The sequence below is a fragment of the Chenopodium album genome, chromosome 15 (genome assembly GCF_948465745.1).
Source record: "Chenopodium album chromosome 15, dcCheAlbu1.1, whole genome shotgun sequence".
NCBI lineage: Eukaryota > Viridiplantae > Streptophyta > Magnoliopsida > Caryophyllales > Amaranthaceae > Chenopodium > Chenopodium album.
The window spans coordinates 34920443-34938414 of NC_137848.1; the positions used below are offsets into that span (position 1 = coordinate 34920443).

General features: G+C 34.2%; 1 protein-coding gene across 1 annotated transcript; it reads right to left on the minus strand.

Annotated features, from left to right (window-relative positions):
- Positions 1-11632: 11632 nt before the first annotated feature.
- On the minus strand, positions 11633-12271 carry LOC145581091 (uncharacterized). Its single transcript, XM_081638158.1, has one exon. The coding sequence runs from the start codon at positions 12269-12271 to the stop codon at positions 11633-11635; it is 639 nt and encodes a 212-aa protein (XP_081494284.1).
- Between the last annotated feature and the right edge of the window lie 5701 nt (positions 12272-17972).

Below are 17972 nucleotides of genomic sequence, written 5' to 3' on the forward strand. Positions count from 1 at the left end.
TACATTAAAGTATAATTATTTTAATCATATATAAATTTTCAGATTTATTAAAGTTTCAATTTTTATGAACAAGTAGTGATAATTTCATGTTTTTATGCTTCTAAACCTATAAAATAATTATTGTGAGTATTTTGTGATTGAAAAAGCTTTGAACTTTATATTCTAAGTTTAAAAATAATTTTCAGATTTCATACCTTTTATTTTGAAGCCTCTAATTGCATTGAATTGATATATTCTTGGGTTTTTAACACACTAACTTGCTATATAATGACTATTTCAAGTAATTATGCTTATGGGGTTATTTTATATACTTAAAACAAATTTCCAGATTTATTTACCCACTTTAAAGTTGCTGTAATTTGATATAAAACACTATATTTTCATAAATCTAACATATAAACTTGAAGTTGGGATGTTATATTACTAACTTTGATTTTGGGGACAATTTAAAGGCTTTATTTTGATGATTTAAGAGGTTTTAAAGTAGTTTAGTATTGCTGTAATTTTAATTGCTTTGGTATTGATTTATTTCTAATTGTTTGGTTTAGGAGAGGACTTTGTAGAAGGCGACTTCTAGTTTTAAAGTGGTCAATCGAATTGTTTACTCAAGGTACGTACAAGTTACGAAACCTTGCTTGTAGGTGCATGTTTAAGGACGAATCGAGAACTTAGTATCATGTATAGGATTGACTGGGTTAATTGTCTGGTTATACATTGTGAATTTCAAATGATGTGCACTAGTTATAATGCAAGTATTATGTGTGCTTTAATTATGCAAGTTGCGCTTAAAGGCAAAGGTATGTGATTGGTGTAAAGATCAAATTATTACTCATTCATGATTATGTAAACAGGATGAGTAAAGGAGAAATTCAAGTCTTGTAAGACGAGGTTAAGGTTTTGGGGTGCCTTATGCACTCAAAGTGTTTATACACCGAGGTAGTAATGGAATAATTAATAAATTTTGTTTATCACCAATAAATCAATAATCTAAATTGAGAAATTTCCATGTTTGATTGAATTGTTTTTGGGATGTTTGTATTGAAATGTATATGAGTCATCACCAAGTCTAAACCTGTAAATCACGTAAAGTGCAAGATGGATGAGCAATAAAACTCTGGATTGGTGCACATCTGGAGTAATGACAATCAGGGGTTGGGGTACATGGGGTATTAGCCGTGTACTTTTATCGAGGCCGTCTGATCTACGAGTCTCCTAATTCAAATATTATTTTTCTAAAACTAGGAGTTAGGTGAGATCTCATACTAACTACGGTCACAGAGTCGCGCCCGTGGTCGTTGGATGTTTATTGATGTTTTGGAAAGGAGGCATGGGGTTTTTCTTTATTGATGTTCCAAATGGGACATGGATTGGACAACCTTGTCTATTGCTAAATCCAATGAACTAATTAAATGAGTCAGTCAATATCAATTAGTGAGGTCTTAATAAATTTAATAGCCGAGTCATGAATTGAGTCTATATTTAATGATGCTTGTGCTTGATTATTAGTAGCATGTTAGGTATTTTCTTAATTTAATTTCGCAGCTTGTATGTACTCAGCTTTGCTGACTGCGTGCTTTTGTGTGTGTCTTTCTTTGGTCATGGCCTTCGCCTTTCAATGACCCTGTGACGATCCAATTTTTACACTTGTAATATTGGGGAGCAGAATAACCACAGGTTCTTACACATGCAACATTCATCAGGGTTATGGGATCTTGAGTAGAGAGTTGGTTGTTTGCATTTTATTTCTTTGGCAAGTTTGAATTTATTTTAATTCGATTTTATTTGACACTAATTCTTTTGGGTTTGAATTTATTTGAACACTGAATTTAATCACTGACTACTTTTATTGGGTTTTAAATAAGGGTCTTAATGGTTCCAACTTGTAATACTTATTTTGATTTAATTCCTTTGTTTTGAGGTTTATTTAAAACTGTTTTGGTTTTCCGCTGCTAATTTCTGAGATAGCCTTAACGTTTGAACACGTGGCGGTAGCACGCTAGTAATTCTCGTGAAATTGTTCAGGTTATATACAGGTTTCTCACAGGTTTTTAAGAGAGAATTATTGGGGTGTTACATATTCAATGCCACACATACATATTTTCATGTAATTGCAATTACCACGACACTGATTCAATGCAAGACATACAAATCTTCATGTAATTGCAATTACCACTACACTTATTCGACTCAAAACATACAAATCTTCATGTAATTGGTACAACTACTTCACATGAACAATTCAGGGTTCAATCACACTTACTTTGGATAACCCTAACTGTACACTGCTCGTTCGATGCAACATTGCATAGATCTCAGCATTCAGAATTCAAATGGTTAGCAATAACTGCTGACTACCGCCGCAAACCTCCGCAGCCACCCACATCAGGGAATTGAGAATCGATCCTATTGTTCGCCTCGAACTGAAGTCGACCTGGAACTTGTAGTCTGTGGACAAATTCAAAAAAAAAAATTTAAACGGGTTTATTTTCAACGGAACGGTTAAACCACTAACAGAGTTTTTTGCAACGGCCGTACACCACCTACAAGTTAACGCCCGTTAACTGCCCAGTTACTAGCCTCTTTTCATTTGACGTCCTTACCCTTACTAAAAGAGTGGAAATGGTCAATTACACCCCCATATAAACAAGCATTGTTTATCTGACATATTAACAAGGCTTTTCTCCGAGATATATATATTGGAAAAATAAACTACGGAGTTTTAATCCTATATTTGTCATTGTTGCTTAAAACAATTTTACTTTTTCGAAATTTGAAAACAATTTCACCTCCCCCATATTTTCAAAACAAGTCTTTTTACCTAAAACCTATTGAACCAGTAATTATTTTTTTCAATAATTAAATTCTTTATTCTCTTTTCTCACCTCACCATCTTCTTCCCGGCCAACCCACCATGACCACCACCTACCCTCCATAACCACCACAAACCCCTCTATAACCACTGCCTGATAACCACCCAAAATTCTTACCCAGCTTACCCCACCCTACCGGACCTCCACGCAAGGCTCCACCTCAACCCCCCACTTCTCTCACGTGACCATTGCATACTTGAATTGGAAGCCCATTTCCACCACTAAACCGAAACTGCCAACTCCACCTATCATATAATTACTCTGCAGTTCGCACCCTCAACATCCCCTAGCCTCGCGTATCCATCATGTACCTCGCAAAAGCCATATCCCCTCCTCGAGCATAGCCCGAGACAATAGTACTCCAAGCAAAAGTATCTCTTTCAAGCATTTCATCAAACACCTTCCGTGCTTCAACAAGCTTACCAAGTTTCCCATAAAATTCAACAAATGCAGTCAACACAAACACATGAGCATTTGCAAACCCCATTTTCCAAGCATAACAATGAATATATTCCCCAATTTGCAAATCAAATGATTGACGACAAGCCTTAATTAATGGAGATAAAGTGTAACTAGTTGGGTAAATTTATTTTTTTAACATTTAAAAGTATAATTGCAAAGCTTTTATTGATTTTTCCCAATCAATTACACCTCTACAATGAATTATGCAGTACATAAAAAAAAAATGGGGATTTTATCAAGATAACAGCTAATTTGCATAATCTATTTGATTAAGGTAAAAATGGGGATTTCATCAGGATATGCTAATTTGCATATAATTTGCGGGAAAGGGAATAGGGCTGCTGCTGACTGCTGTATTGGTGGGGATTTTTTTATTTTTATTTTATTTTTAATTTGCTTTTTTTTTTTCAAAATAAAAATCAATCGTTAGAAAATATGTGGCAAGTAACCTTCTTTAAGAGGTTACCAACTTAATAATCCGGTTAAAGGACTATTTGGAGCAGATGGGGGGCAAAAGTGAAATTATTTTAAGCAGAAACTAGCTTAAGGCTCGTGCTATGCACTTTAAGTCTAATTTTTCTAAGAAAATTAATTATATCCAACAAATAAAATTTGATAAAACATACAAATATATAGAAATTATAATGTCATATTCTATATTATTAGGCAAAGCAACAAATTATCTAAAATAAAAAATGGATTTTTTGGTCAGCTCCAACTCGAGAATTTTTCAGGCGGGGCTTGATCAAGTCTAGTGGCCATATTAGTGAATACTTAGTTATAAATGCATTTTTAATAAACATCAAAAATCAATCGAACAACAAACTAAAATCTCCACTAAAATTATTAGTAAAAGTGCAAACATACACAAAATTACAAATAATATATCACCTTTATATCTAAAAAATCATTTGTTAAACACAACATTTATTTTATAGCTATACTATACTTTATAAATCAATTTGTGATAATATGTACGTGTAGTAGTAAAATTTCATAACAAAATTGTAATTAACTTGAATGTACAGTTATATTGGATTGAAATTGAAAAAAAAAATTAAAAAAAAAGAATTTAAGCGATGTTTTAAAGTAATTTCTTTAACATCTATTATATGAATCAATTTATTTCCCTTCCCCCCCCCCCAAAAAAAAAAAAAATCAATTTATTATAAATAGTTAAAAGATAGTTAAAATGGAGTTGAAATTTATTTATTTTTTTTTTTTTGAAAGAAGTTGAAATAATTATTTAGGTAAATGTATATTGAATAATTATGAACACCAAATAAAAAGAAATATATATCTGTCATAAAGATAATATAAAAGATTTTGAATAATATTTTTTTTTTTTTTTTTGAATTGAAGGAAAATAAAAGATTTGATATTATTATATAATCTAATATTAACTAAAAAAAAGAGTTAAAAAGGGAAGGGGAATTTTGGAGGTAAAAAACAGCACCAGGATGTGACACGTGTCACTCTCGGTGTCTGTTTTAATTTTATGTTATTGATGGTAAAGGTGTAATTATTAATTTCCAGTTTTCCATATATAATTTTCAAAAATATATAAAAAAAAAACTCTAATAACAAAATCATCAATATCAATACTATTATTTTAAAACAGGAAGTTGGAAAGACACCTGTCCTCTTCACGTTTATCCTATTTTTAAAAAAATAAATAAATAATTGCAAAAAAAAAAAAAAAAAAATCATACATCTCTTCCATCTTAATCCTCTAATCATGCTTATTCAACAAAATAATTTTTTTCATAAAAAAAAAATTACAACAGAAATTCAATCAAACATCTCTTCTACATCTCTTCCATCCTAATCCCCTAATCATGCATATTTAAGAAAATAATTTTTTTCATAAAAATAAAATTATATAGAAATTCAATAAACTATCTCTTCCATCTGAATTTTCAAATTTATTAATCATGTCTTTTCGAAATAAATGTGTAGGATTAAAAAATATATATATGAACCCATCAAAAATATAATAACATGATACTAAAACAGACACTAGGAGACACGTGTCATTTCCTGGTGCTGTATTTTCCCTCCAAAATGTTTTTTCTTTTTATTTTTTATTTTTTAATTTTTTGTCAAATCTTCTTAAACAATCTTTTACTGTACCAAGGAAGATATTTTTTCAATATTTAGTTAACATATATATATTCCATATTATTAATTTCATATCTTTTATACCTTGAGTATAAGGTAAAAGGTAATTCATTATTATTTGCCAAATCATGTGTCGATCAAAATTTGTCAACTAATTAAGTTGGTAGGGGGGGGGGGGGGGGAGAGTGTTGTATCAGTAACCTAGATGTCTTTGTTCTAAGGTATAAAAAAAAATTATGTTATTTTACGCATATTATAAATGTTATGATTCTCTCTAATTTATTTATTTTTTGTAAATTATTTTAGCTAACTAAAAGCTGTAATTAAGAGAATATTGCATGGTACCAAGACTACCAACCTTAGTGTCTTTGTTAAATTAAGAACCGGTATAAAACTTAGTAATTTTGTTTATATTGAAAGAAACTATAACTCTCTCTTTTGTGTAAATTATTTTATAACTTTTGAACTTTTCAAAGATTGTAAAATACATAGTAAAATTTTGTTAAATCCGTGCATTGCATGGGATCTAATCTAGTTATGTATAATGTTGAAGTCTTATATTATTTTATTAATGTTTATTTTTTTAAAAAAAATACAATACATATGTATAATGTTGAAGTCCTATATTATTTTATTAATGTTTATTTTTTTTAAAAAAAATTACAATACAATAAACAGTCGTGCATTACACGGGTTTAAGACTAGTTATATTTCAACTATAGGAAATTATTTTGATATAATGACTAATCACTATATGTGGCTGACTATATTGTGTGGGTGGCTATTATGAGAATTACTTTGTCGGTGTTATAGGGGTTACCCGTACATCGTTATAGAGAGGTTTTAAACTCTTTAACAAAAACTCTCTAATTTTATTTTTTTAAATAAAACTTGTTATGAAATATAGTTATTAATGTCCATTATGCATACCTTTGTAACCCCCTTAACATTATTACTTCCTTTATTAACCCCTTGTAACTTCTATTGTCTTCCCATTGTAACTCCTACATTATTGTGACTCTTCATTGTTCTTGGAAAGTTACTATATATTCACTTGTACATGTATAAATATGCCTAATGAAATATATGGACAATACAATACTCTCTCTACATTTACCACTTTTTCCTTTTCTTTATTTTATAACACCTTATCAGCACCAAGGCTTTAAGCTACCGATCAAGATTCGAACTCTGCCATATATAGTGATATATATTACATACAAGTAATTTTATTGGTAAAATAATCTCTTGATTGGGGTATCGTATGTTAGCACATAAGAAATAAAATTAGGAAGAAACAACTGGACAATTCCCCATTGATATTGATCTACAGAAGAGAATAAAATTATGAGACATTTATCAAAATTACATTTGAAAATTACATTATTCCCCCAAAATGTGTTAAATATGGTTCTCCTAAAGGACGAAATTTGTTGCACATGTAATTATATTCTAAGTTGGTCAAGAATTTGACGGCCCTACATTTGAAATATTTTACTCCCTCCGTCCCATTATAATACTTGGGACGTTGGGGTGGACACGTAGTTTAAGAAAATTACAAGTGAGTTTATTTGAAATATTTGTTTATTGTATAAAAGATACTTCCTCTGTTTTTTTTAATTGACACCTTTCTGTTATCACGCTTGCCAATGCATGTTTTTAACAATTAATATCTCTAATTGTCAATATTATAAAATTATAAAAAGTGGATATTAATAAAATATACATTGAAACGATTTAAATAAAATCCGACATGAATATGTTTTATCATATCTATAAACCACAAAAGCGAGTCAAAGCGTGTTGTGTGAATAGTGTAAAAGTCCAACGGTGTTAACTAAAAAAAACGGAGGAAGTATATTTATATCATAAGAAAACAACAAGTGGGGTGGGAGTGGGGTAGGTGAGGAGAGAGAAAATGTGGGAAAATATTTTTTGTTAGTGGTCCCATTCCATGTTTAGTAATGTGTCAAGTATTATGGGACGGACGAAAATGAAAACTATATTAAGTATTATGGGACGGAGGGAGTACTAGCTTAGAAGGAGAAGAACTGGAATAAGTTGGCAAAATTTGAAATTATTACTTGATCCTCATGACCGGTCATGTGAAAGGTTTATATGTAAGGCCAACAGTTGTCTATGTATGATCAAGATATGTTGTGCATTACTATATGATTTGATTTGTAGTCAGCAGTTATGACCGGCCATCTTGGGTTGAGAAGATGGAGAGCATGCATTTGGAGTGTTGAAAGCTCGATTTTATAATAAGGCGTCCTGCTTTACATTGACATGGAGTGTCGAAATGTAGTGGAAAATTGTTATGTCATGTATTATCATGCACAATATGATCGTGAAAGATGAGCGTGACATTTATCATAACAATTGAGTTTGCTACTGAACAACCCGAGTATTTAGCGAGAACTTCAAACCGAATAGCAACAATTTTCACTATAACCCCACAGTAGTGGCGGAGCCAAAAATTTCAAATAGATATTGCTTAGTTTTCGACAAAAATGTTAGAACAAATAAATACTTAAATAATTAAAGTTTTTTGTCCTAAAAAAAAAGTTTTACTACTCAAAAAAATCCTAAATACAGAGTACTTAGTTAACATTATATACCAATTCTTCCTCCATAAAAGTGTTGGCAACAAGAATTGAACTCTAGTTAATTAAATGTAGTACTTGTTATAATGTTGAAAAATAAAAGAAAAAAATAATAAAACCAAAATAAAATGGTTGATAACGAGAATTGAACTCTAGTTAATTAAATGTAATACCTGTTATAATGTTGAAAAATAAAAGAAAAAAATAATAAAAACAAAATAAAATGGTTGATAACGAGAATTGAACTCTAATATCCACTATACAAGTTCACTCCTTACCCACGAAGGCAACAGTTTATTCTTTGTATAATATTCCAGGTTTAAAATACCTAGCATATATTTAGATAATTTTTACTTACTAGAAAAAAAAGAAAGCTTTAATTAAACTCCCAATGAATCGATCCCAGCCTCTACAAGTCATGCACTAACCGCTGCACCAATTCATTTGCCAAAACTTATTATTCACCAAATAATATATTAGAGCTAATTTTTTTTTTAAGTGGGGGGGGGGGGGGGGGGGCAATTGTCCTCCCTTGCCCCACCCTAATTTCGCCACTACCAAAATTCTAATTTAACCACATTAGTGACAACACCAAAAAATCTCAGCGATAAACAAACTTATTTGCACTTAAACAAGATTTGGTGAAACATTTGTAGGCAAGATTTGGGCATACTTGTATAATCGGTAAGAAAAAGAGTATAATTAGTTGTTTGTCTTTAATTTCTTGTATTTGTTGTACTTTAGTGTATCAATTAGTGTTCTTAATCCTAATCTCATGTATTATTGTATCAAAATAATGGTAATGTATGGTAGTTTTCGTTTTGTGTGCTAATTATCGGATCCTAATAATAATAATAATAATAATAATAATAATAATAATAATAATTTTAATTATTATTACTATTATTTGAAACTTATTATTTATTAATTATTATTATTATTATTAGAATCAATAAAAAAATCTTAACAATATGAAATTTATAAGTAGGGCTATATATATAATAAAGGATATATCAAGAGGATACCATTTGATGTAGGAAAAATATAATAAAGAGTATTATGGAAGAGAGAAAGGAGATAGTGGGAAACGAGGTGGATGAAAGAGAGTATGAGGTGTTAAAATGGGTAAGGAGTGAGAATATATGTAATACTCCGGAAATTCCCTTACTTTAAAATACCTTCTTACTCCAAATAAAACTCATTTTTAGGAAATATCCAAAGTATTACCACCACCGTGATAACGGCCAATGCTATTTTCAAAGTCATACAGCGGAAGACTAACTTTCAAAAACTCAAATGAAATAAAGTTTAATGAAACAAATTCAAACTTCAAAACCAACTTACATCAAACCAATAAATTGGAACCATCAAAGGCCTTTAAAAACCAGGCTAAAATATTAAACAATAATTAAAGTTAGTGTCAACAATTACATAGATAATCCAATACAATAAATAATAACAAATAAGCATATAACCCTCTTTGCTCAATCCCATCATGCTTAATATGCTCTTTCTAGCTGTACTTCCCTTTATCTCAACTTCACTACTCGCCATATAAAATGGGTCATTGTAGGGTCAATCCAAAGAAAAGTCAAACACAAACAACAAAGTACGAATCAGCAAAATTAAGCCGAGTACATATGCACCAATAATAATAAACACACTAACATGAATATCCTAGCAATAGACAATAAATAAATAAATAAAACCTGTTTTCCATACAACACAAGTCAACTTACCTTTGACTCATGACTCTACTTTACTTTATTAATATATAGCTTTGGATAACGCATCGAACGGGTTTCCTTTCTTAAAAATAGCCCATTAAAAATGGAGCTTCCAATCAGGGTGCCACCCCAATTGGCACCTACTATGTCACACTTGATGACGGAATTCCAGCGCATAAATAATAAAAGAAAGTACATCGTCCTATACCCCTGTAAAAGCTATGCTCAAATATAAAGTCACATAACTCCCCCCATGTGTTCATACTCAATGTGTATGCGTTCCAAGAGTTTTGGTGCATATCCTCTTACACTTTACGTGATTTACCAATTTAACATGTGATGACTCCAACCAATCAATCAAGAATAAACATTACAACATTCAATACATACTTAGGGGTTTCTGTTCGATTTTCGGTTTGGATTTATTCCAAATCCAATCCAATCCGAAATATAATTTGACTTTTAATTTTTCCATCCGATCCGATCTGAATTTCTCTCCCAATCCAATCCGAATTAAAATTCGGTTAGTTGGATCCGAAAATCCGAATTATGATACATTATTTTTTAGCGCCTAATACGATTATAATAATAAAGCTTTAATATAAATTCAAGTCTTCAAAATCATGATTAAATAAAATAGTTCAATATCAAGTCGCTAATTAATTAATACAAAGTCTCCCTAATTTATTTTATGTAGTAGTAAGTGTTTGAGCTAAACTTCAAAAAACAAAGAAATCCATATTTATACAAGCTTAATTTTACAATTCGGTTTTCAATTTGGATTGGATCCAATTAGGGTCAATCCGATCCAATTCAAAACTCCGAATTTTTAAAAAATCTCAATCTGATTCGATCCGATTTAAAGTTCGGATTCGATCCGAATTGATGATTCGGTTTGGATTGGATTGGATTTCAGTTTTAATCCAAATTATGGACACCCCTATACATACTTCCAATCCATTCTTGAATTAATTAGTGAGCACATACTATTTATTTTAATTAAGGTTCATTGCCTAGTTTTGTGCACAAAATTGCACGATTACTACCTTGGTGCATATAACGCACTAATAGCTTCCTTGACTCAATCTTAACTTATGTGAGTGAGTAATAAATTAACTTCTTGACTCGACCTCAGCATATGTGGGTGAGTAAATAAATAAACTAATTTTTTTTAACTCAATTCCAATAATAAATGGGTGAGAATAAAATCATGAATCATGCTTAATAAATATAACTTTAGCTCTTATCAATAAACATAAGCCTTGCTTATTAATTACATGTCTTCTTGATAATGAATAATAAATAATATATCATGATTCACCTACTTTCAACTTGTATCAAGCTCATAATAATTATTCCAATATATTCACGTGCTTACATATAAGACATGGATAACCAATCAACCATTCCAAGTATCACAACAACAACTTAACTTGGTACTAATTAATCACATACTTGATACCAAATTAACTTCCTAACATGGTACTACACACAATTTAAATATCCTACGCACATACGTACTTTAGATCGTTTTTCCAACTAGCCAGAATGCTAGAAATTACTCAATTTAAAGTCTCCTACAATACCAATTATATAAATTCAATTAATCCCTTGATTACACAAATTTCCAGCAACTTTTAAACATATTAAAACCTCTCTAATAAGCTGAAATTTTGGTTCAAAACCACAAAGTAAAAACATAATTATAGTGCTTTTATAAAAATTCTAGCATACTTTTATTAAGGTTTAAACCCCTCAAATAAATCTGAAAATTTCATAAAAACCTTCTCTACTTATGGGTGATTAGCCTCTTTTAATTTTTTTTTTGAAACAAACCTAACTAGGCTTATATTAATGCAAGTTTTTCCATAAGTACATACGGAGTCACTTCCGGGGGACAAGGGCTATCCCAAACTTGTTCCGAACCGGAAGGAAAAAGCCTAGCCAAGTGATGCGCAACAAAGTTGCCATCCTTTTTAACGTGAGACCGTCTAACATTATAAAAATAGCAACAAGAAGAGAGGATATCTCCTAAAACATTATCTAAATCAGATAGAAAAAGAGCTCCACGGTCCAGGCGATTTGTAATTGTCAAGCAATCAGTTTCCAAGATCACATTCAAGCCATACCTTTTTCCCAATCTAGCAGCAAGCACAATGGCCCTTGCCTCAGCCACTTCAACAATCCAATGAGCACGAACTCTGCCGGTGGCAGAAAAGAGAGCATCTCCATGCTGGTCTCGAGCTATGACCCCAAGCCCAACCCACCCATCCTCTGAGATAGCAATATCTGCATTCAATTTGATGAAGTCAAAGGGCGGGGGTTGCCATGTTTTTGGGCTGGTCTTCTCCTTTGCTGGTGGCCCTCTATAGATGTTGTTGGCATACTTGCCCTGCTCATCAACATACCTCAAAACTCTACCCACAATAACAGAATCTAGGGTGGATTTATCTTCAAAAACCTTTCGATTTCTTTCACCCCACATACACTACACAAGAAAGACACCCTTCTGCTTCGTTTTTAAGTCAAGCTTGCCCCAACTTGCAACAAGATCACACATTGAGTCCATTTCGCACCAATTCGTCATACTCGAACATCCACATTGTACCCATAAATCCCTTATACTCGGACATTCAAAGATTGTGTGGGCTGCTGATTCAACCTTTGTGTTACACCAGGGATAGGTAGCATAATCAATCATGTGATGCTTGTGGAGAAGCTCACGCACTGGCAGCATGCTAGTACACATCCTCCAAAGAAAATGTCGGGCTTCTAGACTCACGTCAAGTTTCCAAATGTCAACAAAGGCATGGTGGAAGGAATCAAGGTTGCAACCCTTACCTATCATATAGGCTGTTTTGATAGTATAATCGCTCGTTTTTTAGAATGTCCAAGTTAGATTTTCTGCTTGGGCACATCTTATAAGAGGGATAGCAAGTATGCAATTTTTATCCCTCTCATTGAAGACCTCATCAATCAGATCATATCGCCACTCCATCCTGTCAAAATCAATCAGATCTTGCACAACCTTGATTCTATCACATTCGTTGCTCAAGATAAATCACCCCTGCTCATTAGCCACCCAAGGGTCATGCCATATTCTGATTTGCGAGCCATTCCCAACACGCCACAAAGTGCCCTCACTGACCAGGTCTTTAGCTCCCCACACGCTGGGCCACGAGAAGCTATTGTTTTGGCTCAAGTTCGACTCTAGGAAAGAGCAATTTGGAAAGTACTTAGCTATCAAAACCTTCCCTAAAAGTGAATCAGGAAAGCGGATCAAACGCCAGGCTTGGCGTCCAAGAAGAGAGGTGTTGAGCACATCAAGGTCCTTAAACCCCATTCCACCCAAACACTTAGGTGTACAGATTTGCGCCCAACTCTTCCAATGTACTTTCCTTTGGTTATTTTTCTGGCCCCACCAAAATCTAGCCATGGTCGAGTGAATGCTTTGGATAACCGAAGCCGGAAATTTGTAGACTCCTATTAAGTACGTGGGGATTGCTTGAATGACAGACTTGAGCAGAATCTCCTTTCCCGCCCAAGAAAGAAATTTCTCCTTCCACCCTTGAAGTTTTTTCCAAATTTTATCAAGAATAACTCCAAATATTGCTTTTTTCGATCTCCCTGCTTTGGTCGGGATGCCAAGGTATTTCTCATGCCTATCAACTTGCCGCATATTTAGGACCTCCATAAGCTCGTTTCTTCTTTCTTCGCTTACTCCTGAACTGAAATAGACCTCCGATTTTCCATAATTAATTTTCTGCCTGGAAGCTGCTTCATAGTGGTTGAGAATATCAACGATAATTGAGCATTCCTGTCGGTTAGCCCTTGTGAAAAGGAGACTATCATCTGCAAAAATAAGGTGAGAAATTTCCGGTCCATTCCTACTAGCTCTGGCTCCATGAAGATAGCCTTCCCTTATTTTATTTTGAATCATCCTGGAAAAGGCATTAGAGACAAGGATGAAAAGATACGGTGAGAGAGGGTCCCCCTGCCGGAGTCCTCTAGAAGGCTTAACCTCACCCTTAACTCCTCCGTTAAACACAAAGGAGTAAGAAACAGTGTCAACACAGCTCATGATTAAATTTACCTATCTGCCATCAAAATCCATGGTGAGAAGAGTTTCCGAAGAAAACCCCATTTAACTCTGTTGTATGCCTTACTCATGTCAAGCTTCATAGCAACGAGGCCTTTCCTGCTACAATTTCTCTTCTTCATAGTGTGGAAAATTTCAAGAGCAATGAGTGCATTGTCTGTTATCAACCTAGCTACCAGGCACAAAAGCACTCTGATTTTCCGAGACAATATCAGGAAGCACACTCTTCAATCTCATAACAATAGATTTCGACACAAGCTTGTAGATTACATTACACAAAGCAATAGGGCGAAACTCAGTCATATTGGTCGGGGAGTCGACTTTCGGAATAAGCACAATGTTGGTATTATTCACACAACTCGGGGACATATTACCATGCAGAATACTACTAACAAAATTGAACACATTATCACCCACAATATGTCAAAACGTTGATTAAAGATAGCATGCATACCATCCGGCCCCGGGGCTTTGCAAGGGTGCATTTGCTTTAGAGCCAAGAAAATCTCATCTTTCGTGAAAGGTCTAAGGAGCTCTGAATTTATGTCTGTTGCAATGCATGACTCAACAAGTCGAAGGACTTCCTGCATATCAGAATCGGAGGGCAAACCAGAAGAAAAAAGATTTCTGTAAAAATTAGAAATAATTTTCTCCAACTTTTTTTGGTTCTCCTTCCAGCCTCCTTGTGAATCATATAATCCCTCAATTCGATTCTTCTTCTTTCTTTGAGAAGCTTTGTGGTGGAAGTATTGAGTATTCTTGTCCCCGTCATGAACTTCAGAAACTCTAGAGCGTATGTACCAATAAGCCTCGTTCTTGTCATTCAAATCATCAAGCTTCCTCTCAAGTTCCAAACACTCGGCACAGCTTCTGCTCGAAATTGGTTTTCTTTGCGCGAGCTTCAACTTGTCCTCGACCTCACTAATCTGCTTTGCCAGATTATTAAGGTTGTTGCCACTCCAATGAATAAGACCACATCCAATAGCAGCAAGCTTCTCGAACATAGGGAGCCTATCAACATCTTCCCACACCTTTTTCACAAAAGCTTCGCAATTTTCATCAAATCACTAGTAGAAAAATACAAAAAGGCACCGCTCTATAGCCACCGGTTTTTGAAAACCGGTGGCTTAAAAAATGGGCGGGATAGGCTAATTTATATTGCCACCGGTTCAAACCGAACCGGTGGCATAAATGGTAAAGGCCACCGGTTTGAACCCGTGGCAATAATCAGTTAAAAAAAAACCCTTATAAGCCCCAAACCCTACCACTCCCCCCTCTCATCAGCCGCTCTCTCTCCTCTCTCCTCTCTCCTCTTTCTCTCTCTCCTGCTCTCCCCTGTTCTCATCTCATCTCCTTCTTCGATCCTCCTTCTCCTTCTTCGATCCTCCTTCTCCTTCTCATCTCCTTCGCCCTCTTCTCATCTCCTTCGCCCTATTCTCCTTCGATCTCTTCGTCTCCTTCTCTTTCATTTCCGCCATCACCAAGACCACCACCGCCACAATAAACCACGAATACATGCACCACGAAGACATGCACGAGGTTTCTGTTCAATTAATCGATTTTTCTTGGTTAATTAATCGGATTTTGTTGGGTTTAATTGATTGATTTTCCGGGTTTAATTAGTCGTTTTTGGAATTGTTTGAGTTTCTTAATCGATTTTAATTTGGTTTTTTATCGATTTTAATCAATTAATTCTGGGTTTTTGTTTTTGAGTTCGTGAATCAATTTCTTGGTATTTTTTTCCTCGATTTTTTAACTTATTTCTGGGATTTTGTTTTTATTTTTGTTTAATTTTTTTTTCTGGGTTTCCTTCTAATTGTTTTCTGGGTTCGTGAATATTTCTAGGTGTTACTGTAATCGAATTTTTTGAGCTTTTTGGATTTTAATCAATTAAATCGAATATTGTTTTCTGGGTTCGTGAAAATTTTCTGGGTTTTTTGAATCGATTTTTTTTTATGGGTTCGAATTTTCTGGGTTTTTTTAAATCGAAAATTTTCTGGGTTTTTTTAAATCGAATTTTCTGGGTTCGAATTTATGGGTACATGATTATGAGTTTTTTTTTTTTTTTTTTTTTTTTTTTTTTTTGTCACAGCTTATGATTTATTTTTTGTTTTGGTTGATGCAGGTACATTGATTTAGATCTTAAATCGAAGAATCATGATGTAGGAATATTGTTTTTGATTTTGTATGGGTTTTTTTTTTATTTTGATGATGTAATTTTTTTTTTTGATTTATATTGTATTTTTTTTTGATTTATATGTTGTAATTGATCAATTTTATTGATTTATGTTGTAAATAAAATTTCGATTATATAGATTGATATGGTTTGATTATTTTGGTGTTTGTAATTTTTTTTGACTGAATTGTTCTATTATATTTCGTTTGAAAAAGACAAAAAAAATGTATACTTGTTATTGCCACCGGTTAACCGGTGGCAAAAATAATTAATACCCATAAACAAAAATGCGCGAAACGATAATTGCCACCGGTTAACCGGTGGCAATACCCCTTTTTGCCACCGGTTTTGAACCGGTGGCCTTGCTTTGGAGTTTTGCCACCCCCCCCCAAATGACCACCGGTTTAAAACCGGTGGCATAGGGGGGTTTTGAACCGGTGGCCAATTGATATTTTCGTCTAGTGAATAGCCAGCTAGTTTCGAACTTGAAACTACACTTCCCCTTTTTCTTGCTCTTCGTCGGAGTCTTATATCCCAACAAAATTGTAGTATGGTTAGATTTATACCTCAACAAGTGTTCAACTACAACATTCAGGTGAAGATCAAGCCATGAATTCGAAGCCAAGAAGCGATTAAGCTGTTCCCGCACTCTAGTATCGACTGTGTCTCCACGCTCCCAAGTGTACCATAGGCCTTTGAACCCCAAGTCCTGAAGTATACACTCGTCAATAGCCTCCCGGAATTTTTCCATCTCTCTTCGGATTCTATCAACCCCTCCTTCCTTCTCCTCGTAACCAAGAATTTCATTGAAATCACCGCAAAAAATAATTGACACCTCCACCTCTTCACATAGATGCTTGGTCAAACTCCATGTTTTATGTCTATCCTCCTCCTTCGGTCACCCATAAATCCCCACGAAATGCCAAACAACCAAACCATCTCACTTCACATTCCCACATATATGATTTTGGGAGTATGAAACAAGGTCAAAATCTACTCCTTCACGCCAATAGAGGCATAGTCCACCTGCTTTCCCTCTACTAGCAACACCAAACGCATTTGAACAACCAAAACAGTCCTTCAAGTTTTCTATCTCATTCTTTTTAATCATTATTTCCGACAAAAAGATAATGCCGGGGGCATATTGGTTACTCCATTTACGGAGTTGGCGAACTGACAGAGGATTGCCCATCCCTCGGCAGTTCCAACATTCTCGGCGGGGTTGGGTTGCACCAACCTCCGCCGATTCATTAGATGAGCTCAAAGAAACTCTAGCACGCTTAGAACCTTCAACACCTTCCATGGCAGCATCATCCCCCAAGGAACGTTTAACAGGGCCAGAATATGCCTCCTCCATGCTAACATTATCTTGCTTTCTAGCAAGTTTCTTCCACGACCCTCCCCCTTTTTTCACCTTCTCCCCCGCTTTAAACATAAACACAGGGGCTTGATAATCAGTTTGAGGGCTGACTTCAGGAGTCTGAGCATCCTCAGGCTTAGAAACAGGACCGGGCTGCACCAACATTTCGTCTCCCAAGCTCATGTTGTAGTTTAGCTCAAGATCATCCGAGCCTTTGTTGTTGTCCTCCCCATTATCAAGAAGCAGCTGGTTGTTTTCCTCAAACCTTTTGTCATCAGAACAATCAGAATCATGCTTGCTTCCTTTAGTAACAAAGAGCACTTTCTTCCTCTCAGAATACTCTCAACCTCTTCAACCTCCTTCGCCCTTCCTTTGCGAGGAGTGGCCTTAAGTGCAGTCCCCCATCCTAGTTTCTTTTGTTTATCTTCCTCATCAACTACTAGAAAATCTCTTTCAGAGTGCCCCATGACTCCACAAGCAAAGCAAAAATACGACAGCCGTTCATATGCAAACTCAACCCTCAACTCTCTCCCTTTCTTATCTTTTATTTT